Here is a 24,246-nt window from a genome sequence, read left to right as displayed (position 1 = left end):
TGTTACTTAAGTTCTAATTCATCCTGCAATACCCAGCCTTTACAGAACTCTCAAAGCAATAATGATACAATCTACCACTATTACTGTAAGACTAGATTTTTGGTGCACTTTAGTAAGGATTTTCCACACCATATTATACCTTCTTGTGACTTAAATACAAATATACTAGCTTTTCTGGAGTTAGATATCTTCATGATAGTAACAATCGTGTTACCAGATGTGCACAAAAATACACAGTTTACTAAATGCAAGCACTTACCACTTGTGCCATAATGTCCTTCCAGTATGCATCCACAACCCCAAACTTTCTGCCCTCTTCAGGCATTTGAGCTATTATGTCTTCTGAACTAAAAATTGGTTCCAAATACAACCACGTTGCCTGACATTTTAACCAGCTATCTAGAATATCTTGCACTAAACACAGCTTATTTAGCCAAGCCTGTAATGAAAACATTTAATATTTAAGCAAAATTATATCAAGAATTAATCTACACTGAGGAATGAAAGAGCATGAGTTGCTCTGCTTCAAAGAAAAAAAAAACCAACAAAACACAAACAATGAACAATTTTTAAAGGAAAAAAATTTATTTTTTAGAAACAAACACTGATAAACATTTGAATATTTCTTATAAACAACAGACATATTCTTTCACTACCACTTTTTACAACACCTTGTGAGAGAACTTCCTAAGTGCAGAGATGACTAGCACGGTAATCCAGAATCTCTCCTTTTAATTCTACTTGTGTACCTTCTATCTTATCATCAACGGAAGGATAAAAGCTTAACAAGGTATTCAGCAGACTGAGTAAATGTCAGTTCACAGGCCCCATATACAGTGGGTTCAATCTTTGGCCCCCCAAAAAAGCTTTCTTGCAACTCTAGCAGTACAAATTGGTTTTAAAACTGGAGAGAGATTCTTTTTGAATAAAAAATTTCAAATAGCATGGCTTTTGTGACTTTGACAGTCTACAGTGTAAGGGATGTGCAAGGGAATGTATTGCAGGTAGAAAACACAGACAGACAGCCTGCATTGTTCATTACTACGCAAAAGGCACATGGAGATTGTTAAGATAGCTCTGTATTAATCATTCCCTTTCATTTCACCAGCTCTGCTGGAACGCAGGACTCAGCTTTACCTACAATTTGCTATAGGGCACAGGAAAGGATAGAATTTAGGTCTTAGCACTGCTTCCAAATCATCATTATTAGGCCAGAAAAAGTGATACTAAATACTGATGGGAAAGAAGTGTCTGCTTTCTGCATAATCTTCCTATTAGCAATTCATCATTTTTAACAAAGATCAAATCTTCACAAAATAGTAGGACATCTAACAAAAAAGGCTTTGAAACCTTCATGGATCATGCTAAGCATACAAATAAATTCTGTCTCACAACTGATAGACCTATGTCTTTTTACACAATGCAGCAGGATTTGTTTAAATCAGCTGACCCATTCCCAAGACATTTGACTAAAAAAACATGCTTATAATGACTAGATTAGCAATGCAACTATGATTTCTTCATCTGTAAAGCAAGCTTTGCATGCTTTCTTCTGGAAACCATCAATTCAAAGCTCTTGAACAAAAACACAAATGTATGTTCTTAGAAACATTTAAAAACTATGTAACTTCTTATCATGCCAAAACACCTTAAAGCACCCAGGGAAAGTATATTATGAGACACACAAGCTCAATCAAACCAGCTTTTCCTTACCTGGCATTCAGCTTCTATCGGTTTGACGAAGGGAGAGCCACACATTGTCTGAGTCTTAACAATGTGATCATCCATCAAAAGCTGGATGTCATCAACAGCTGACAGGATGCTGGTGTCCTGTAAATACATCACATTTTGATAAGCCAAATATCAGCTGCTTTATTTCACCACTCTTCAACCTCACCCTCATTCAGCTTCCCGTTTCCCCCTTTCTGTGTGATGGCTGAAGGTAAGAAAGTAGCAAGGCACTGAGAAAGCCTGCAATGTGTTTGAAGATATGAAATGGTATCTCCACTTTACATCTCTGTTTCAATGTGTCTCCTGACCTTTGGTTTGTGAATGGAAAGCTAGCCAGGGATGCTAGTGACTTCTGACTCAATCTTTCGGACTGTACGTGATTTGTTGTTTCTTCTGGGCAAGTTAAAATTGCGCTACTGTCCAGCTTTCCATACAACACTGCAGAAGCTCTCAGGCTTACAGATTTGTTTAGGATGAATACGTTGAGATCACAAGTATCCAGATACTAAGGTTCAAATATAAGGATATATAGCAATGGAAATAATTGCCCACGCTCTGGGGTATGACACTACTTTCCATCATGCCACAGTGAATCAGCAGTAACTTCCCTCTAGTATGTCTCAACTGGTATTCAGAATAAAAGTAATTATTTTTAACAATATATATATTGATTTGGTGTTTACTCACAGTATCCCTGTACTTCACCAGACTGAACTGCATGTTGACCCACTCTGATTTCATTTTCTCTATTGATTTCTCTAAGGAATACTCCTTACTTGCAGCTGCTCCAACAGGTTCCAGCCTAAATTGAAATGAAACATATCTTTGAAATCTTTTTGCAACATAGCTGAAGAGTTAAAAAAAAAAAAAGCAGTTGTAGGTAGAATTGCATATCAGACTTCCTTTCATGTGGATTTGTTAATATCATAGTCTGTTATTTCAGGGAATATTTTTGCAATTTCAGGCTTACCAAGTTAGAGATATTAATTTGGAGATAAATACAGACAGAAAATTCTGAATGTGCAAATTAAGTAGTTTAGGAATATGACTCTGGTTTTTGGTGTCTCTGTGCTAACAAGAACAACAGACAGTTCCATCCGTAGCTTGATACAACAAAGCTGATTTTACAGCAGGGTCTAACGGCACACAAGAAAACCAAACAAACTAATATTTGCTATCTGACATATGAAATACAGTGCTTGTCTAAAAAGAGAATAGAGTAAGCTTCTTACTGATCAATATATTTTGAGAGTCCAAATTCCAATATGTTTTTAAGAGTAGTAGTTTCATCAGGCTTGATCTCGCATCCTACAATTTTACTGATCTGAAAATAAAGTAAGAAATAAAATCTGTTATCAAGATGCATGCTTGTAACAGACTTCTCAAATAGCAAGAAATAAATATTAAAGAAGTATTAATGCAAGCCCCCAATTTGCTTTTCCGACATAAATTATTAATTCCAAGAAGCTCCTGTCTGTACCACTAGAAATTTCAAAACTGGATCTACCATGTGACAGGATAAAGGATCTTCTTATTGTGAAATACAGAACTATTACTGGAATAATAGCTGGAACAGTATGGAGTGTCTGGAGTGGTATATTGAACAGTCATATAGAATACTCCCACTGTTAAAGGAGAGTTTAAAGTACCTGCTCCCAATGTCTCTCCTTCATTCCATGATTGCAGGCAATTAACAGGACAGGAAGATGCTGTTTAAATTTATCAAGCTTATATTTCATAGATCCTGCTACGCGCCTAGGCCCAGCCAAATCTGGAAAACTCTTACTGAGCTTGTACATAGTCCTCCACATATTTCCAATTTCTTCAGTAATTTCATCAGCCTTCAATGTCTGAAGAGGTGCTGAACACAACAGCATAAAAAAAACCAGAGCAGGCACATCAGCACAAGGAGATTGCCTGGGGGCTTTATTTACAGGTATTTATAATCATTCTCCTTTAATTGGAAATCAAGCGTGTTACAAAAAAATTATCTTAATGCAAAATCGAAGTCAACAACTGTATTTCACACTGCTTAACAGCATTTATTTCTTCAAAATTATTTTCTCACAAGTAATCAACCCTTTCAGCTTCTATTTAACTAACTGAAAATTACACATTTCATCAAATGAACACCAAAGCCTCACCATTCATCCATTCCTCAGATTTGCTATGGAAATCATATGCTGTTATCCAAAGTTGCTCAAAGGGTTGTTTGTTTGCAATTATAGTTTGCAGTAGAGGAAATTGACTCTTCTCCCGCTGAAGCAATTCCTCCTCTTTATTAATAGCCTTTAAGGGTGACAAAAAAAAAAAATTATTTCCATCAAAAACTCCTACTGTTTAAACTTTTATATAGGTAATATTGAGTACAATTTTTTAACATATCATAAAGCCATCCAGAGTTGCAGATTTAGGCCAATGGATTTTAGGTAAATAAGGTAACTGTGTTCTTGAAAACTCCCCTAGTTATTTGTTGGTATCTTTTACTACTCAAATAATTTTAAAAATCTAAATCTATTTTAGAAACGCACCATCGCATTCAGTGAAACCAAGGCTCACAAGTTACCAACTCACTTTGAAACCTGGATGGAAGCTCCTCAATCACATAGGCTTGTAGGAATTTTTTTTACTTGTGATTATTTTTTTCTACTACAGAAACATCTGGGAGCTCCAACCAAAACAGATATTAATCGCTGTGCTTATTCATGGTAAGATACTGTCTTTGTCCAAAAGACGTTACAGTATAAATCAATGTGCAAAGATTTAGATTTTTTTTTAAAGTATTGCCTTCTTCATTTTACAGGTAGGGAGCTGAAGCACAGAGAAATGCTGTCTGAAATGCAGACAGCAAATTCAGACTGAGTCCCAAGTCTGTTCTTCTGCAGACAGACCTTTCAAAAAACTTGTAATCATTCAGTGTGAGATGCAGGCAGAGAAACTTAAACATCCACATTCCAAGATAATTTTTAACTTCATGTATTCACTAAGCTGATTGTCATGTCATTTAAATTGGGTGGATACACCCCTCACTGTGATCATGTATTAAGAAACTTAAACTTAATTACTTATTCTGATCTACCTATAACAACATATCAGTGATGTTAACTCACACTGATTCATAGTATCACAGAATGGTTTGGGTTGGAAGGGACCTTAAAGATCATCTAGTTCCAGCTTCCTTGCCTTTAAATCAGATTTAAAGTTTTGATATGTAGGACTAGCAACTCATATAAATCCTAAACTCATTTAATTGGTTCAGTTTTCTCTTTTGAGCAGGACTTAATTAAAATCTTGATCCTTAAGGCTCCATATCTTGTTGTCTCACTGTGATTTAGAAGATTAATTAAGCGTCACAATGCCTGTGAGATCTCTTGAAGATAACCGTTCTCATTTCCCAGCAGAGGCACAGCTAAGATAAATTACTCAACCTGGAACCACACAGCACACTGGATTGAGAGCCCTGAATAGGATCTAGGAATCCTCGTCTTCAGTTTCCTTCTAGCATCTGAAACTTCCCTTTCTGTCATGTAACACATAATTGATGCCTATAGGCAACTTCTGGAAATGACACATAAGTTGAAAAACATTTGGTTTTAATTAGAGGACAAGCAGAGGCACTGAAAACACAGCTCCAGCAGCACAATCCACACTTCAGGGAAAATGCCACCTCCCTAATCCTCGGCTCCTGCCAACTCTGCCAGAAGTCAGTCTTCCATGGATAGCACCCTGCTAATACTGACTGCTTGGAAACACTGAAATTCAGTATTTCCATTTTAAAAACTCTGAACTTTTTTCCCCAAAAAATATGCTCTTCAACTCAGCAACAGGGACAACTCAGCATACAGGGACAAGAAGATATTTGCCACATTTGTGAATCTGGAGATCTTAAAGCCATCTTGACAATGTATGGCCAGAAGCCTGAAAAAAACAGGGACAGGTACCAAACTTTTGCTCATCCAGCACATTACAACCCACTCCATACTTGACTAATAAATACTAACCTCATATTCTATTAGTGCATCATCTAGATTCTTATTTAACTCTTTAAATTTCTCAGCGTTGTTCTTCGTTTCTTCTACGGTCATGACATCTCTCTTTTTGTAACTTTCTACTTCTCTATTATAACCTTCAAGAGTTTCCTCAAACTGAGAACACCTGAGGTAAAGATAGCTAAAGTAATACAATGTTCTGTTTCATTGCTTTCAGGTTTCAATTATGTTATTCATTATAACATGCACTGTCAAATGAAATCTGATCTTAATACTAGTGTAAAGTAAATACAGAGGCCAGTGAAAACCCATTAAGCAGTTATAGCAACACTATACAGTTCACAGGATTAGAATTCAAGGCTCATTTTCAAACCTCCCAATTGATTCAGTTCACTTACATTTGCTACCTTTATTACCTGGAAGAAGGAAGAGTGAAAACAACATAGCAAAATGACATGCAAAGCTCTACTAAGCCACACAAGATAAAATCACAAACATATGAAAGAAAAGACCTTAACACCATACCTTTCAAGCAAAGCCATTTCTGCACGATACCTCCAGTGATGCAACTGATCTCTACTGTTATCAAAGACTATCTCAATCTCAGCAGGCCAGTGGAAAACTGTGCTATTCAGGTCTATGTCATCATCTAAAATAAAAAAAAATATAGAAATCTTTTAGGAAAATATATTTTAACCAATGATACAATGGCTGTTGTGAAAAGTAAGCTAAATAGCTAAAACTACATTTAGGAATAAGCTGTCCAAGAAGCAAAATATTTCAAGCTGCTGGCTGAATTATCTTCACTGCAAAGAGAACTGTTCCCTAAAACAAGTTAGATTGATAGCAAAACTCTAAAATCCAGTTAAGAATGTAGCTAGGCAGTGAAAATTAGTAAGAACAGGTATTCCAGAATATCAATTCTGTTCAGCTACACACAGAGACAGACCACTCCTAACTAAATATATATAATATACCTACATAAGGTGGAAAAAAGGAAAGTTGAAACCATTTGTAGTCCACAATGCATAAATGCTGAATTATTTACAAAAGCTAGAGCATAATAACTACAACGAGCAGACATCTTCATATTTGTCTATTTGTTCAGTGCACTTAGCTCATTACAACTAACTCCAGGACACAAGCTTATAAACCCAGCTATAAAGAATATGTAATTATGAAATACTGTACATGCAAACACTTCAGTCCAAAATATAACAGAAAAATGTCCTGGCGTCCATAGGCATACTAATTTTTATCAGAAATAAATTCTAACAAACATGGCATATCCTAGTTATTTCTGCCACTGTCTGATCCAAGACAGTATTCTGCTTACAGAGAAAGGATCATCCTGCCACTAAAATGGGTATGCATTCATATAACTGCTCTTTGTTTTCATGTACAGTAAATAACATACAGCACCTGTGAATAGCACATTTTTGCTTTGAATTGAAGTGCAAACTAAAAGCAACTTCTACAGATGTTCCTTACATCTTGGAGAACAGCCTTTACATTAACCAAGAATATCAAGGCATCACAGCAAAACAAAAGGCCTCCACTGATCTAATATTCAACTGCAGAGATGGAAGGTGTCACACTTTCCAAAAGCTGTCATAGAGCCTTCGAGACATGGCTTTTTAGACGGTTTTTCACTGAAGACCTTTTACTGAATAACATAGAGGTGCAACACCATTTGGCCAGATTACGTTACACTAATCTGATAATGCCTAAGACATTCTCTAAAACACATAAAAAAGCCCCGTCTGTGCTTTATGCCATTTCTCTAACCATTCCTTCCTGCACTGGTACATTTTGGCCTCTATTAAATTATTTTTATTTCTTTTCTATCTCTTTTGGAGCTTTCCTTTAGCATTCTAGAAGATGCAACATTTATGCATACAGAGCCCACTATATAGAGTATATATATAAATGTTTTCATATGGAGACTTTTATATTCTGTAGTTGGACATACAGGAAAGATCAGCATAGTCCATGAGGAATTCCAGTCTGCGTGCTGCTTCAGCAACCTCCTGTCTCAGTTTAAAAACAGTGACTTCACTGGATTTCTTTAAGTATGCATCATATTCCACTAGCTCTTCAGTGTTCAGAGGCACCTCACTCATTCTCTTTGCAATTAAGTTATATTCATTGCAAATTCTACAACAAAAAGAAAACAGACTTATCACTGGGATCATAAGCGAAGAGAGACGCAAGATCTTCTTAACAAAGCTTGCCTTTTAAACAAGAATATTAAATTTCTTCATAAATTAAGTATTCAGATTGAAAACACACAGCAGATAGGCATTTATAAAGGATGCCATTTTACTCTGTACAATCAGTTATATTGTCCTACTATCTTTACAAGATTTGACATATAACAGAATGATTGCTAAATTGGTTCCAAATTACACTTAAAAGCATATTGATTTTGTTGCTATAGGTTTAGAATTTCCTTTTCAAGAGCCAATCTGCTGTAGGAAGAAATGTTTAAATGCAGTAAACAAGAGCTCACTTAATCACCCCACAACAATTAAATCAAGTGCATGGTATGAAACAAAGTTATAAAAAGAAAAATTATTAAACAATCAAGCTTATTTTACATTGTACATGTGAAGAGAAAATACAGAAAGGAAAAAATCCTGTTATTTTCCTCATTCCCAGTGATACATTTTCTTGCCAGATTCCAGTTCAGTCCTGCAAATATTTAGACAGACAGCAGGCATGCAAACAGCAACCATACATAAAGGACAGGTTTTCTTAAAGCAACCCAAGCCTTCTAAATTTAAGTGTTCAGCATAAGCTCACTGTCTAGATCTCCTCCACAGTAAGCGGAGGCAGATAGCCCCTCTAGCAGTAGGCTTTAGCTGGACACCAGCAGAGGAAGCCAAGACCTCAACCAAAATCCTAGAAGGTCAGTAACGTAGGGAAGAACAATGGTGCATTTCCAGTCTGATCTCTATGTACGCTCTACACAGACTAAGTTAAATATTTATTTACAAGTATTTCTATTCCCATTAATTTTAAATACGCACTTTGGTGTCCTTGTACATTTCTGGACAGCACTAGAAAACCCACCAGATTAATAAAGTTATCTCATCCACACACATACAGCATCAGTCCACATAGGCAGCAAGAACAACACATGCTAACAACATGTACCTTCTATTTAACTCTCTGTTTTCCATCACTTCAAATTCAATCAATCTATCTTTAAGATTTTGGGTCCGATTACAGAGTTCCTCATTCACTTGTACAGCATCCAGACAGAACATGGCAAGAGGGACAGTGACATGCATAGAAGCAATCTCTCTTTTCAGTTCTGTGAAGCTGTCAATCTTCTACAAATGGAAAATAATACGTGTTATTTTTCCTTAAAGTCTACAGAAGAAAAATGCAAAACAGCAACTAATTAGTTCCCATCCAGCAAATGGATAATATATTCCAAATAGAAGAAGGAAGAACTATTTTTTATCTTTCCAGAGTTCAGCTCCTATCCACAGATTCCAGGGCTGAAAGCTTTGCACAGTAATATGCCATATTAAGGCACACCACAAGTTGCCTAAAGAAGTATTTAGCCAGAGGCTAACTCAGGAATGCAGAGAGAAAAGCAGACAGGGCTGAAAAGGACAAGACAGTCAAAAGACCAGCAAGATGCAGATTCACCAAATACTCTAGGCAGCCTTCCACTGGACTTCTACTAAGACCCAACAAAACCCACAGAAGAAGGCCATAAAGAAACCACCTTCTACATTTGCACAGCAGTCCTATGGCAAGGGGCTACGTAAATTGGGATGGCTTCCCGAGTATTCTCAAGTGTAAAACAAGTGATTAAAATGGGAATTCTTTAGGCAATATATGAGGAAGTGTGATGTGTTAGCTGCTGTCGAACATGCAGCAGCTGCCAGTTGCATATTACCTCTCTTAAGGCTTCTAAAGAACATCCCTCTTTCAAGAAATCTGTGACATCTTGCTGTGCATTGTTGTTCAAAAGATTGCTGTATTTCCTGTACACATTTAAATACCTTAAACACAGAAGATCACAAAAACAAACATAAGATTCCAATGTGAAAATTCTCTACAAAAAGAAACAAATCAATTCAAACAGTTTGTTTGAGTTAAACGGAATAGTGTTACAAATCTGAGGGTTTGGATGGGCAACAGAGTTAGCAGCTAAAACTTACTTCTGCGGACCAAGTATGTTGCTCTCAAAGATCTTTTCAAGTTTGTTCACATACTCTGAAAACAACGATTCATCTGGTTTGACTGTACTGAGAGTGAGATCATCTCTTTTTAATTCTGGAAATAGAAATCTTTCTACCTAAAGAGAACCATTGGAAATACTGTAATAACACATACAATAGCGAAATAAGGTATTCTATTACCTGTTCACCCACCACTTCAAAAAAAATGTATTATTCAGTAAAAACACTGCACTGTGAAAAGGCTCCTCGTCATAATTAACACTTGGTTACACACATAGTTTACCTGCAAAAATTATTTAAAAATCAAACCAAGGCTTTAACATAACTTGAATCTGAAAAAGAACAATTCCTATGCTATCTTCTATAATCACAGTTATAATCAAAGTTCACACCATTCATGACACATGACCCTCATCTTTTATCTTCTATTTGTCAGTTTTCTGCCTCATTCGTAACTTTGTTATATCGACAGTTTTTATTCATCTTGTATTTTGTATGCAGCTATAACTTATCCAGTACCTTTGGAAGTTCCTCAGCACTGTGCAGGATCTCCCTGAAGCAATGACTGATTAAATCCCAACATTCTTTCAAAGGTGGTTCAAAGACAATCTTGGGTTCTTCCATTTTGAGTTTGACTGTTAGTATCTGAGGTACAAAGAACTGCATTTCTTGATATGGTTCTGTAAAATCACTTCCACCCTTAGGGAAAAGAATGAATATTGTACATGCCAAAGAAATCAGCTGTAACTGCAATAATTCTTAAAACACTCAAACTCTCCCAAATCTCTCAGCTACATAGCACCAATGGAATCTTTGTTCCTGATTTTTATTCAAAACACTGATGCCCCAATACACGAGATTTTAAGGTGGCCAGCACCTAAGTGAATCCATAAAAGTTGGGATTGGGAAACCGGATTTAAGCCTTATTGCCTTGATTTTCTTTTAAGAAACAGAAGTAAAGCACTAATTATTGCACAGAATGAAAGCTCTAAAAAAAAAAAAATCCACAATGCCTATCAGAAATAAAATCTAGAATTACATACAAGATCCTGGATTTTTTAATTGCCTTGTATGGTTAGTACGAACTGCCCTATCCCCAAATTGCCTTTACAGTAATGGAGTCCTAACCCATGACTGGACTCATAACGTAGATGCTATAATGATTAAAAAAAAAAACAAACCAAAACACACAAAACCAACCAAACAAAAAAAAAACACACCCAAACCAACCAACAAGACAAAACAAACCTAATAAAACCCCCAACATCACAATCAGCCAGATACAAGACTTAATACAATATGCTGTCAAATTTACACTAAGTGTGATCCTCTGACTGCAATGCAGTATTTAATCTGCCACATTTATTCTGTTTAAATATGTTTCATTTTGTCTTATCATGGTAGATCCTGGGTGATCTGATATAAAGAACTCATTTCCGTTATGAGACAATTTTGTCATACCCAGAACAGCAGTAAAAGCTCTTGTGGTGTAATGTTCGTTATAATTATGTGCATTACTTGAAATAATACACTCATTTGGTATAGACTGGGACACCGCATACATAAACTACCTCTGCGAAAGATTATCTGTATGACTATGCACACTTTTGACTTCAAAGGGGATTATTCATGCACTTTCAGAAAAACACGCTTAAGTGTTTTGCCTCGTTAATTCCACAGAGTATGCACACCTGTCTGAAGGATCCAGCCATTTCCTATGGAGGCAGGAGCTACCTGGGATATTTTAGCCTTCAGAGAGCATCCCATTTTATGGTTATATGAATTATTATCTCTGTGTAACACTGAAAATCATAGATATACTTCACAGCACATACCTTGTGGATCATAAAAAATGCAAGAAGATCTTCTAAGGAGTTAACAACCATCTCACGTAATTGCAATGACATTAGAGTTGCCACCGAACGAAAATAGCTTTCAATTAGCTGAGAGGAATCACAGTTATTTTCAGGAGCAAAATGAAGCCACATCCCTTTTTGATCAAGGAAAATGGAGGCACAAGTTGGGATCCACCTAGAATTAAATAACATGGAGACAAAGTTTTTAAAAGCTTATTAGTCTTACTTTGCTCCTTGCAATGAAACCTAAGCTCAGAAGTTACCCAAAGAATGAGCAAAATTCAAAGGGCTAGCAGAGAATTGTTAACTAGACATCAAACAAAACTGTACCTACCAGGACTTAAGAGGAAACCTGAGTTTTTAAGCTAAGAATTATTTTTATAATGGGCCCCTGCTATTAGTTTAAATTAATAGACAAAATACTAGTGACAATATTAAATTATTAGCATTAAATGCGAAACTTAAGTCTGGAAGAGATCTCAGGTGTCAGAGTGCAGTCACCTAATATAATGGGCTACTACCTCATATAATCTCTTTCCTAAATAGATTGATTTCCATAATTAAGTAGTTAGGTTTTCTGTCATCATTTTTATAGATTTAGACTCTATTCCTCTCATGGTTAGAAAACTTCTAATTTCCAGTCTACACTCATCCATAGTCAGTTTATTCCCATCTGCTGTTGTGCAAGCACTCTTGCAGTTTCAATAGCTCTTTCAGTATCCAGATGTTTATCCCTCTCTGCTATTTTCCCCTTTGCTTTGGCAGCCTTGTCATTAGGACTAGTGTCATCTCGGTCTAGGATCTGTTTCAAAAAGGAACCTTCATGTAAATCAGACCCTAGGATACTCTTATCTACTGCTACTACAGCTGGCACTGACTCGTTCTGAAGAACATTGTGAGCTTCCACACAGTGTCTTCGAATGACCTCCTGAAAGTCAGTAGGCAGCAGCGGCAGGTCTCCACAAAGCATTTCTTCAGTGCGAACAAACCTCAGATGACTATACCTATGGAATTAAAACAAAAAGTAGATATTTTATGGAATTCCATTTTTAAAAAGCTACGAAATATAGTCAGGAAGGTCTCAGGTATTTATAAACATTAATAATATAATTTCATTGATGCATATCACTTCATTGCTAAGTTGTTCAACAAATGCACTTCTAATGCTGGCTTTTTTTCTGCTATTGGCAAACAGAAAAGGCTTCATAAATTTAATATTGTACTTGTTATATTTTAAATTGTGTTAATTGTTTGTTAAATCAGTCAGAATAATTTCTCGCCCTTTTCCTAGATTCACTAGTGTATCCAGTCATTAAAGAACATACAGAACAACACCTACTGCTTCTATTTCATATTAATAGTAGTAAGTACCTATCCTGACTACCCTGTGGGGGAAAAAATAAAATTTCATCAGCATGGTGTGTATATCACAGTCTGTAACATATAAGAGCTTAAATTCCTGTAAATGTTACTTAAATGCAAAAACACTTCTCAAGATCACTAACTACCATATTTAACTTCATAAGAAAACATATCTCAGTTTTCAAAAGTCCCCAGAAAAACTTCCAACTACAGGCAATTGAAAGAGACTCAGTTTTAAGAGTTAATTTGTTAATTTCAGAAGTGAAGATGAGAATTACAAATCACTATTTACTTGAGCATTGAATCTTAACTTAGGGATAACACCTATTAACAAAGCAGATGATCTTTTCATAGCACAAAGCTAACCATTCTTCACTGTGGACATATAAAACATGTTCGTGCTTGCATTCAGAGCCTGCAGGAAACAACCATTTTATGTTGAAACTCTTAACAGCGTCAGAAAAAAAAGACTTTTTGGGAAGCAGAACAGATTTTGCCATTTTCACTCTACCAACTCCCTCAGGATCTTCATCACATGAAGACATGACAGAGGAGTCAGCAAACACACTCATTAACCAAGCCATACAATAAAAACATTCGCAATTTAATTACAATCCTATGAACACAACATCTTACTGAGAAAGCCAGAGCTCTTGCAAAGTGGGCATCAAGGGATTCACTACGAATAAATTCCTTTCATTCCAGCTTTTCGCTTCTTGGTAAGAGCTGTGCCACGGAACTGGTGCACGGACAACTCTCTGGGGAAAAGGGCGTGGGGTACTTGCAATAAACAGTCTCTCTCTCTCAGCCGGATCCATCAAGATGTAATCAACTAGAACAAATTATATATATCATGGTGAGACTGCATGTATGGTCAACACCATATGAAAACACAGCATCTCCATCATTCAGGAAGTCATAGAATTGTGCACATTTAAAACTTACACACTGTCATACAGTTACTTGCATGTTTTTAGGATGAAATACAGCACAATAATCAAATTACCAATTTGACTATAAAATAATTTCAGAAAAAGAAAACAAGAATTGTTCCTGGTTCTAAAAATGGGAGGAACAAAACAGCTTTTCATTCTGTCTTTCCAGTTAAAGCACATTTATTTCATACTTCAGTTCCTCATCCATAAACCAGAAGTGGAAATATCTCCCTTTCAAGGATGATTTTTAGAAGGCTTCTTAAATGTTTGTGAAACACAGAAATCTTACAAATCATCTGTTGCATCTAGGAAGGATATGACACTCAAAGGGCTGATCCATGATCTGCTAAATGCCAAAACTCACATGCTACGAGTTCCAACCAATGGCTCCCTACATATGAGATTAACAAAAGCTGGGAAGCAGACTCACTACCCTTTGTTGACATCATCATTACCACAAAAAGGGACAGCAAACACTAAAACTGTGACATTGATAAAAGCCAAATTAGACGGTGCTTAGTAAGATATCAGGGACTACATAAGGCAGAGTGAAAACTGTTCAATACTTTTTATGTTGTCATGAATGAGAGGCCACACCTACCCTACTGGTCAACATATTTAAGAAAATTCAAATGAATTACTTAATATGTGGAAAACCCAAGAAAACTGTAAGACTACTGGAAAGCAAACTAAAAAATCTCATGTTCTACAGAACTGTCTCTTTCACATTCACTTACATATGGGCATTACTGAGTTTCAAGGATTTTTTTTTAAATGTATTTATATATGATGATCTTCTATTTGCTGAACATGAGCAGTGTAAACATACACATTAATGTATCATCTAATTTTCCTTAATCCTGTAATGTCTTAAGTGAAATTCTTTAAACCTGTGACACGATCCCAGTGTAACATCTGACTTCACTGGAGTTATGAGACAGATGAATTTGGCTGTTAATGGGTATCACTGACTTACAGCAGAATAAAAAAAGTCAGTCTGGGAAGTATCTATTAAAATGCTGAGTTTAGCCTCTCTCCACATCAGGATCAAATATACTTTGATTGCTGTTGAAAGATACTTGTCTATCATGCACTTCAAAGCCTCCATCAATGAATAATCTGCTGCAGTGCTTCATGATCCTTATAGTCACTAGGTCTTTCTAATTTATTCTCTGAATTTCTTTTGCTACAAATCATGATGATTACTCCTTGCCCACGATCATTTGATCAACCTCCTCTTTATACGCCTGATGAGATGATGCAGAATTACACATTTTGAATGTGATTCAGATTTGAACTAGGAATGGGAAATTCTCTAAGTATGGACAAAACGATTCTATGCACCCAGAGCTACAGAACTTTCAAATTACTATATTCAAATGATGGGATGTAGGGTTTAGTCAATAGATATTCGTTGAAACTGGAATGTTATGTAGCATGACCACAGATTATATTCTCTCAGATATCTAATTGCAGTTCTGCTGACCCCAAAGGAATTCTCCATGGGTGCTAAGAATAGAATGCAGACTTGCTCTCGAAGTGCAAGAAACATCTACAAACTCTGAATTACTAAAAGATTTTGAGTCTTACCAATGGCTTTCATGAGGCTGCTAAAATAATCTGCCTTAATCTCTTCTTTTAAACTTGCAAGTAAATTCTCCAGGTCTGGGTTAGCAAGAATGTGAGCTGGAATATGCGTTAAAATTACATTCATCATTTCCTTATCCTGAGGTGCCAGCATGTCTTCCTGCACTCCGTTATGTATGTAATAACAGTACCGCTACAAAATAATGTTACAAATATTATGCTTATTGTATTAATTTTCTGACAGATAATGAATTATTACAAAATAACTTTGGCTTTTCTATTACGCAAACCTTTTCTGCAATTGAAAGGTGTTTGAATATAATGGATTTTGGCTATCTATCTCTTGGTTCTTTTTAAAGCACTGCCAATGCATGACATTTTTACAATAGTTCCACCTGTTTTGATATAAGCATATATACCAACAGAACTGAGTGCAGCATATTAAATTACTGATCTCTGAAGTACTAGCCAACAATGTGAGAGGTTAAGAATTTGGGAAGATACTTCTACTTGTAAACCTAGTAGAACAAAAATCAGACTGAGTAGCTAGAAAGAGAAACAAATGGGAAAGGAGTTGACATTGACAATAGTTAACAGCAGTTTGCTATGTGGAATATTTACATCTTCTAAACTTCATGCACTGCCTTCTTTTCTCAACTACTTTTAAGTAAACATTTTACAGACATATATTGCAGATGATTACTGCTTCTACTTTTACATTAAAAAGAAATTATACCAATACCTCTATATCATTTTTTGAAGGTGGCTTTTCTCGCTTACTTATTTCCTTCTCGTGTAAGTGCATAACAACAAATTGTTCTTCTGGGGTCAATGGATGATTGTCTGAATAATGTATGGCACGTAATTCTGGCATATGAGCAGGTGCACACAGCAAAATGGGATCCAAACTGTTCAACGAAGTTGGTGTACTTCTTAAAAAAAAGAATACATGTTCAGTGAATAAAGAAGCTGTAAAGGATTCTTAAATCAATACAGACAAATGATAAGCATTATGTAAGCCACTTACACTGCACTGAGGACAAGTATAACCTATGAAGTATTTCAATTACTCATAAAAAACCTCAGTATAATAGTATAATTATATAACATACCATACTACTTTAACAGAAAAAATACAATCACGTAAACATTACAACTGCACAGTCTTGATGCACATTCACTTTTTCTGTAGAGACTTAACTTTTCATGCTTGGATGCTTAACATAGCATCCAAGTCAAAAGAAACATTCAAGCACAACTCAGATATCTAGACTGGTTGTATCTTTATAACATTACTGTACATTACCTATCAGAATTCCATTGACTTCTTTGTGTACCTTTGAGTTTTTTCCTAGAAGGCTCAAATCCTTTTGAGGCTTTAAGCACCAGTTAAGAAAAATCACATATAGGAATATTTTTCAAATAAGATATTCTTTCAGATTGGTGAAAAACAGAGCTAAGACAATTAATCAGACAATGAAATAATAGAAAACTACAATGTCACAAAGAAGCCTTTAGTTTTGACTTAGCATTTAGCAAGATATTAAAAGCATGTTTTAAATAATCTTGCTGATTCTGGGATTGAGCTTCTGGCACTTCGGGGAAGCAAAGCAACACCACAGGATGAGTATACTCACCGACAGACTGACAGTATGCAGAAAACTATGGCTTATGAATGTCTTACCCTTGATACAGGGGACATTTAACTAGATAATTAGGAAATTAAGCTCATTAATAACTTACTCACTTTGGAATTTTGAGACTAACGGAGTTAATTTCACACCTGCAACTGGTAAGATACTTAAAGCCAAAACAACTCACTTTTGTAAAATGTTTGATACATTCACATTGGTAAACTTAAATAGCAAGAGTATCACAACTCTTAATCTTACTTGCTCTATATCACAATGTCATGTTGAATCAACAGCCTATCATATCTCATATTGTAGGATTTACATAGGTATGCACAGTTTGCTAACAAATACATCAATTACATGGTTTAGATGTAAACAGTGTATTAAGCAACATTTCCTGGATTTGATCCTCAAGTAAACATTTTAATGCCTGTTCCCCATCTTGTTTTCCTACGCAAGATTCATGAATATGAGCATAACAGGGGAGCACATTGAATTTGTTTCTGTTTTCCTGTTGCTACGAACTTTCAGTTCTAGCAATAATAAGAGCTAACATGTATTTTGTTCATTTTCTGCTTTGCAAACAATTCCCTCCAAATAATTGCACGGGATTATTTGGAAGGATGAACCTAACTAATTTATGAGAAACTGGCCTTACCTTTATTAAAGTTACGCATGCTTTTGGAAATTTGTTTATACTAAACCTGAGGCGATATGCTTGTAAGCGTTTATTAGGGATAAGTGATTTTTTCTGAGATGATGCTTTAATAGATAAGTAATTAGAGATAAAAATGTATAGAACAAGCAACGATAAACTTATAAACATATTCAAATATGGATACACAGTGAGGCTATTCTCTGCTCTGATGAACCCAGTGATGTCCGTGACACTGAAGAGGCCTTTAACTTGTGCATATTTTTCAATTTTAAATCCTGTGCAGTAAGAGTATAGTTATTAGCTATGGAGTCACTTGGACTTCGGTGGTAACTCTGTTCTTTGAACGGAGCTGCCAATGTCCATGATGCTCGTTGCATCAAAGGAGGGTAACGGCCGCTCTTAAGGACAAGCTGAAATTAAAAAAAAAATAGTTTTACATAATAACACAGTAATTTAAAGAGTCTTCTTAGTGCTAGAACAGGGTTAAATATCAAATAGTATAAAGAGCAAGTGCTCTTTTATGACTCTTAGAGTCATTTGATCACCAATCTGTTTTTAGATCCTGATGTTCCACAGATGTATAAGAATAATTTTACACAACGCTTCAGTAGGAGTACTCATGCATTTTTTTGCACACTCAAGGGCTTTTTTCTAAATAAGAGAAGGCATTAGTACATTATCTAGTACTCTCTACTCCCTCACATCTCCATCTGGATTCTCTTCTTCTCCTCACATTTGCTTAAATTTAGAAAATTGTTATTACTCTTTGAGTGCGACCATCCAGCCAACTCCTTATCCACTGAGTGGTCCTCCTGTCAAATCCGTGTCTCTCCAACTTAGAGACAATGAGACAAGGATGTTGTGTGGGACACTGTCAAATGCTTTGATCATTCTTAAAAAAATATTCTAAATACATGCATGACATCCCATCTTTCTTTCTCTCATTTCTCTTGCCTTTCCCTTAGTGGCTGCAATTAAGCTCATCTTCTTAGCATCTGATGAACTCTGAGAGGACAGCAGACTAAATCATAAACTCCCCCACATCTCCATCTGGCTTCTTTTCATCTAACCTATAGATGCAGCTATGAATTATTTTTTTTAGTCTATCATGAGTGTTAGTGATAACAACACAGTTTGTCAATCTGAAACACAGACTAAAGCAAGATTATTACATCTGCCTTGCATTTTTCTTCTGACTGATGAGGCTAATCTTATCTGCCAAGAAAAAGACATTCCTACTGCTGCTGCAATCATATTCCTTAAACTGGTTTCTGAAAGTTCATGGAATCTTTTCAGTTCTATTTCTTCCACTGCACACACTAGACAGGTGAGTAGGCCCCTGAATTACAGTTTTGGGGGACAAATTGATAAAAGAATTAAAAATAATTCAGAGATTTGGAGATCTTCCCCATAAAGTCACTGTGCATCTTTAGGAACTGCTGGAGTCAGCATAAACTCAGAATTCTCATCTCCTCTCTTAATTAGGCACGCTTTGTAAACCATATTCTTTCTTCCCCCCTAGGCAGAATAACTTTCTGGGTGCAGAGCAGGTGCCTTGCTAATCACAATACCCATGGGAACCCCTTGGACAAAAAGTTGGTCAGAGAGGAACAGCTGTTTCTGGAGAAGAAAGTAAGTCACCTGGCAAAAATCTACTCAAAATATTTAACCCAACATTTAACTGGAAATAATTAGCTATACATTTAAAGAACAGATTCAAACTGACAAGCTTTAATATCCAAATCATAATGGAAGTTTTAACAACACTTTTCTAAGTAAGAGCAGCTGTAATGAAGTACCTGACAACATGCTTAGTACTTCAACTTAGTAATTTAAATAGTTTCTCCTATCTTTACTTCATCTGCCTAACGCCTGGTAATATAGGACACCTAAAATCATGCCAGCACATGTCATTTAATATATGCCCTGAGAGAAGGGGAGAAAGCACATACCTGATACAGTTCTGAAGGTGCAGCTGAAGCAGAAGCAGGGAGGGGAGGTAACTCCGGTAACTGTTTTGCATGACTCATGTCATACACAGAATCATTTTGTGACTAGAGAGAAATGAAAAACAACTTTAAAGATATTTAGTAATACACTGTTTTGAAAAGGATTCCTTCAGAAAAAGAGAGACTTTCAGTTTTAATTGAAAATTACGTATTGCAACTTTTCTAATTTTAAGGAAACATTCTGTGGAGTGGGTTCCTCAGCAAAACAGGTTTTCAGATTGCATTGGTCTTTGTAATCATTTGATAAAGCTTCTAATCACCAATAAATGTCAGATTAAAAAAATATAACTGAAAACAATTCAAATTCTTTTAAATATTTTTAGCTATACTAAAAACTCCACGTGTTGCCACTGGTAGAAAAGATTGGTCACAAGGACTCTGCAAAGTGTTTTAATACAAATGTCAGAATACCTAGTATGTTTTAGGACTATGTCCTGCATCCTCAAGGTGGCCTTCCAGGACTCCATACAAAGTTCTCCAAGGATATTTTATCAGAATTATTTAGCCTCACAGTGCTTTAAGATGGTTTTGAATGGCAACTTTCCTTATTATAGCTCAAAACTTCACTCCTAGTCTGCTCTGAGTTTCCTAAGGTAAATTTGTTTAGGAGATTCATGAGTAACAAATTCCCAAATACATAGTGACACTATCAGAAAAATGAGGTGGAAATATGTGGTATCTGAACACTAATGAATTAAATCACCATGAAAGAGGAAGTTATTACCCAATACAATTACATTTGAATAACATGTAATCATTTCTTACACAATTTTTAATACATTTTTAGCACGTGGTTATTGCTTTCTGATACAGGACTGTAAAACCAAGCTGCTCGAACCTAGTTTTCCACCAGACAAAACTGTTCCCTTCTCAGTATCAAAGTAGAGACCATTTAGGAATAAAATTTGTGAAAGGACTGATCTGATTTACCTCCTTGGTATTCCCCAGCGTGCCAGCACACAGACACACAGAAATCAAGACATGAGCACTACCAGGCATATTTTACTAAAGACAGCATGAATTGCTCTTGATTAATGACTACAGGATTGGGCCTTGGGCAACTTAAAAAATGAGTAAGTCATGCACTTTATTAGGAGATTTGCTCATTCTTAAAGGCACAAGAGTTATTAAGAAAGCCATTGTTCATTCTAAAGCAACTCTTGATTTATATGCCACGTAACCTTTAAAAAAGTTAAGTACTTGAGCAAAGAAATTCTTAATAAGAACTATACTATAAAGGCTTAGGTCCAAAGAATATTCAACATGAACAAGTATCTTCAAATAAGAGTTCTTCCAACGTCAAACCACTAACCACCAGTAACGGCCAATTTAATCTGAAGTTTTGAAAAAGTTATCAACCTTTCACAGTCACTGCAGAAAGAACTTACCCTCAAGAGCCTTGGGCTCTCTGTTGGCTCCATTTTGCTTTGGTTTTTACTTGCTTAGAAGTTTTTGGTCATCCCCCTCAATATAAGCATCCTCGTAGTTACATGACTGAAAAAGAGTAAGAGACTCATTTTGGGTACTACACAAAGTGTCAAAACCATCAGCTTCCTATCCCAACTGCCAGGAAGAAAAATCTCTCTACCAGCTCCCTTCTTCCTTGTTCACAACACTAAGCTTTCTTCCCCTCCAAACCACATGCTCTCTTTGTCTCCATTCCTCTTTGAGCTCACTTTTCACCATAATATTTCTAATTCTCTCCAGACATATTTCAAGGAAGTTTTTTTTCCACCCTGCTCTTTCCACTTTCTCCATAACCAGTTTCCTTCCCACTGCCTGTTCTCTTCTAACATCCCAGGGACTCTGGGACCTTAATTGTGGCTTACAGCAGATGGAGCCACACATGAATTGCCATGAGAAATAAGTACATATCAAAAGGAATGGGAAAAGAGAAAGAGAGAGATGCCCAGCATACCTTACACATCCACAGAGTGCATAAGTGAGCAGAGTAAGAGCAGGCACTACCTGCAGACGCCCTTGTTACCAGTCCCTCTGCCCGTTCCTGCTTGGTGAACTTCTCTGACACTCTTGCCTTTCAGTCCTCAACTTTGCTGCCCTGGTTACAGCATAGCTGGTGCTTGGAGACAGGAATTCCCTCCTCCCTCTCTTCCTCAAGCTGAGAAAAAACAGCCCCTTTCAGCACAGCATTGCACCAAGCTGTGGTCAGGGAGATTCAGTTCTGGAACCAATGAGCAACTGTACAGGTTCATTACCTCCAAAAGCTACTAAAAACGTAGTCTTAAGACATCCGAGATATTCTGACACTTCCAAGAAAACACTGCATACAGCAAGGGAACTTCCAGAACAATAAAGGCAATCAACACAAATTTTCTTATGAAGAACAAGAAAAAAAACCCTAAAGATTCAAAATCTTGAACCCAAACATCTCCACCACTTTTCCACCATTCAGAATCCCACTCCCTGAAGATCCAAAGACAGCAGGTGGGATGCTTGCACTCCCAATTCCTCTAAGTCTGCTTGAATGCATTTGCCTCCCAGTCCTGAAAGAGTCCTCCATCAAATTTCTTCACAAATGGGCATTATTACCATCTGACATGAAATCTAGTGCAGTCTCCCTACAGCAACCCTCAAGAGAGGCCTAGTACATGTTCTGGCAATGCAGCAAGCCTTCCATTTTAACTTGCCCAACATCTTTGGATGCTATTTTTCATTCTATTTACTCTAAACTGTGAGAACAGCTGATGTGCCTGACTTAGCAGCACTGTTTTCCATATATCTTGACCTAATACCAAATACAGATGGAACATTGTTCCTGCCTGGCCACACGTGAAAGTTTCTACCATAAACTAAGCTGCTCTTTAAACACAAGGCAGCAGCGTGGGGTAAAGAACCAGAGCTGCCAATGCTGGCACTGGCAATTGCTCGGCTAATGTGTGTGGTAACTCTCCAAATACTTCAGTGCTGGTTTGCAATGTACTTTTCTGATAATTCTAGCTGACATTGGCATGAAGACAAGCTCAATGAAGCAACAGTTACAGTAACTATAATTCCTCTGTGCACACCAACTCAGATGCTTTTATATGCATGCCCTTTAAAGTTAAATAAATTACTTGTGCTGCCTGGGAAACATTCAAAGCAGTTATTTTACACAGAAAGAGAGTATATGTGATTTTTTTAGCAGAAAAAATAATTATGCATAGCAGGAAAATAATTTACTAAGATGTACAAGACTATCTCCAAAACCTCAGCAACAGCATGTTTCAAAAACAACCAGAAATGTAAAATCTTCAATATACTTTTAAACTCAGTGGGGACATTAAACTTTATAGTGCCATTATCACTGGATTATGTCACACTATAATTCTATCAGTTAGTTTTTCCTCATGCTCTCTTCAAAAAAAAAAAAAAAAAAACTATAGAAAGGCAACAAGTTGGCATTTAATTTTATATGCAGTAGTCTACCAGGAATACCAATACACTATGCACTTTAATAATACGAGCTATAAACACTTCAATAGTTTAAGGAAAATAAATTTGCCCTTTCTATCCTCTTGCAGGTATCTTGTGTTGGGCTTTTAGAGTCTATGGTCCAAATTAATTCACATTAATACGCAAATCTCTCACATCCTGTATCTGCACAGGCCCTTGTATCTGCAGAGCTCACTGAAATCAGCCCTTCAAAGACACAGACCTCTGACAGTCTGATACGTTAAAACCCATATTTCATAAAACCTCTCTTTGCCTAACACCAGCACACTCCCAATTAAACATGCTATTTATTTTGTTGCCTTTAAAAAACAATCACGAAACCATTACTGTTAAGTTTTCCAATACTCCCATGGGCGGCACCAATCAGAGCGACTAAAGCAGCCATGAGAAACTTGAATATTTTACTAATCTCTGACTGTAATTTACAGCACGAAAAATTCTACGTAGCAAAATCTGAGAATTCACTGAATCTTCACGCTTGCATGTCACATCATCACGATGGCTCTGGGAGCAGACAGGCCAAGCCATGGCCCAACACACCTCAGCGGGCACACCTCACCCGCCTGCCCCCGCCCTGCCACTTGCTGTCCCTCAGCACAGGCCTTCCCAACCTCGGCACGAGTGCCAGACCAGGGGGATGCCCAGATCTTCCTGAACATCCGGATGAATTTGTAAAGTCATTATTCCCCACGCGGAGCACCTCCTCAAACAGGTTTCCCACATGGCCACCCAAACACCCGTGGAGGCAGCAGGACGGGGTGGAAGCGTGTGGGAACAAGTTACCAGAGGCAGGGGACGGTGTTTACTGCAGCTGGAGTGTTCCACAGCTG

The 24,246-nt window shown here is 36.6% G+C and overlaps 1 protein-coding gene across 1 annotated transcript in view; it reads right to left on the bottom strand.

The window, feature by feature from the left end:
- DNAH3 (dynein, axonemal, heavy chain 3) overlaps positions 1-19,984 on the bottom strand; it is a 58,670-nt gene extending 38,686 nt beyond the window's left edge. The window contains exons 1-20 of the mRNA XM_010077225.1: positions 19,907-19,984; positions 18,186-18,364; positions 16,405-16,594; positions 15,666-15,855; positions 13,777-13,972; positions 12,657-12,782; positions 11,758-11,953; positions 10,442-10,621; positions 9,902-10,038; positions 9,637-9,742; positions 8,880-9,058; positions 7,693-7,877; positions 6,246-6,369; positions 5,733-5,886; positions 3,876-4,020; positions 3,381-3,592; positions 2,964-3,055; positions 2,419-2,533; positions 1,714-1,830; positions 260-439 (exon numbers count right to left, since the gene is read on the bottom strand). Coding sequence (XP_010075527.1) covers positions 260-439; positions 1,714-1,830; positions 2,419-2,533; positions 2,964-3,055; positions 3,381-3,592; positions 3,876-4,020; positions 5,733-5,886; positions 6,246-6,369; positions 7,693-7,877; positions 8,880-9,058; positions 9,637-9,742; positions 9,902-10,038; positions 10,442-10,621; positions 11,758-11,953; positions 12,657-12,782; positions 13,777-13,972; positions 15,666-15,855; positions 16,405-16,594; positions 18,186-18,364; positions 19,907-19,984 — 3,081 coding nt within the window. The remainder of the gene's footprint in view (positions 1-259; positions 440-1,713; positions 1,831-2,418; positions 2,534-2,963; positions 3,056-3,380; positions 3,593-3,875; positions 4,021-5,732; positions 5,887-6,245; positions 6,370-7,692; positions 7,878-8,879; positions 9,059-9,636; positions 9,743-9,901; positions 10,039-10,441; positions 10,622-11,757; positions 11,954-12,656; positions 12,783-13,776; positions 13,973-15,665; positions 15,856-16,404; positions 16,595-18,185; positions 18,365-19,906) is intronic.
- Between the last annotated feature and the right edge of the window lie 4,262 nt (positions 19,985-24,246).

Source organism: Pterocles gutturalis, unplaced genomic scaffold (assembly GCF_000699245.1).
Source record: "Pterocles gutturalis isolate BGI_N339 unplaced genomic scaffold, ASM69924v1 scaffold26398, whole genome shotgun sequence".
In the NCBI taxonomy this organism is placed as follows: Eukaryota; Metazoa; Chordata; class Aves; order Pterocliformes; family Pteroclidae; genus Pterocles; species Pterocles gutturalis.
This window is presented reverse-complemented; position numbering and strand designations above follow the sequence as displayed.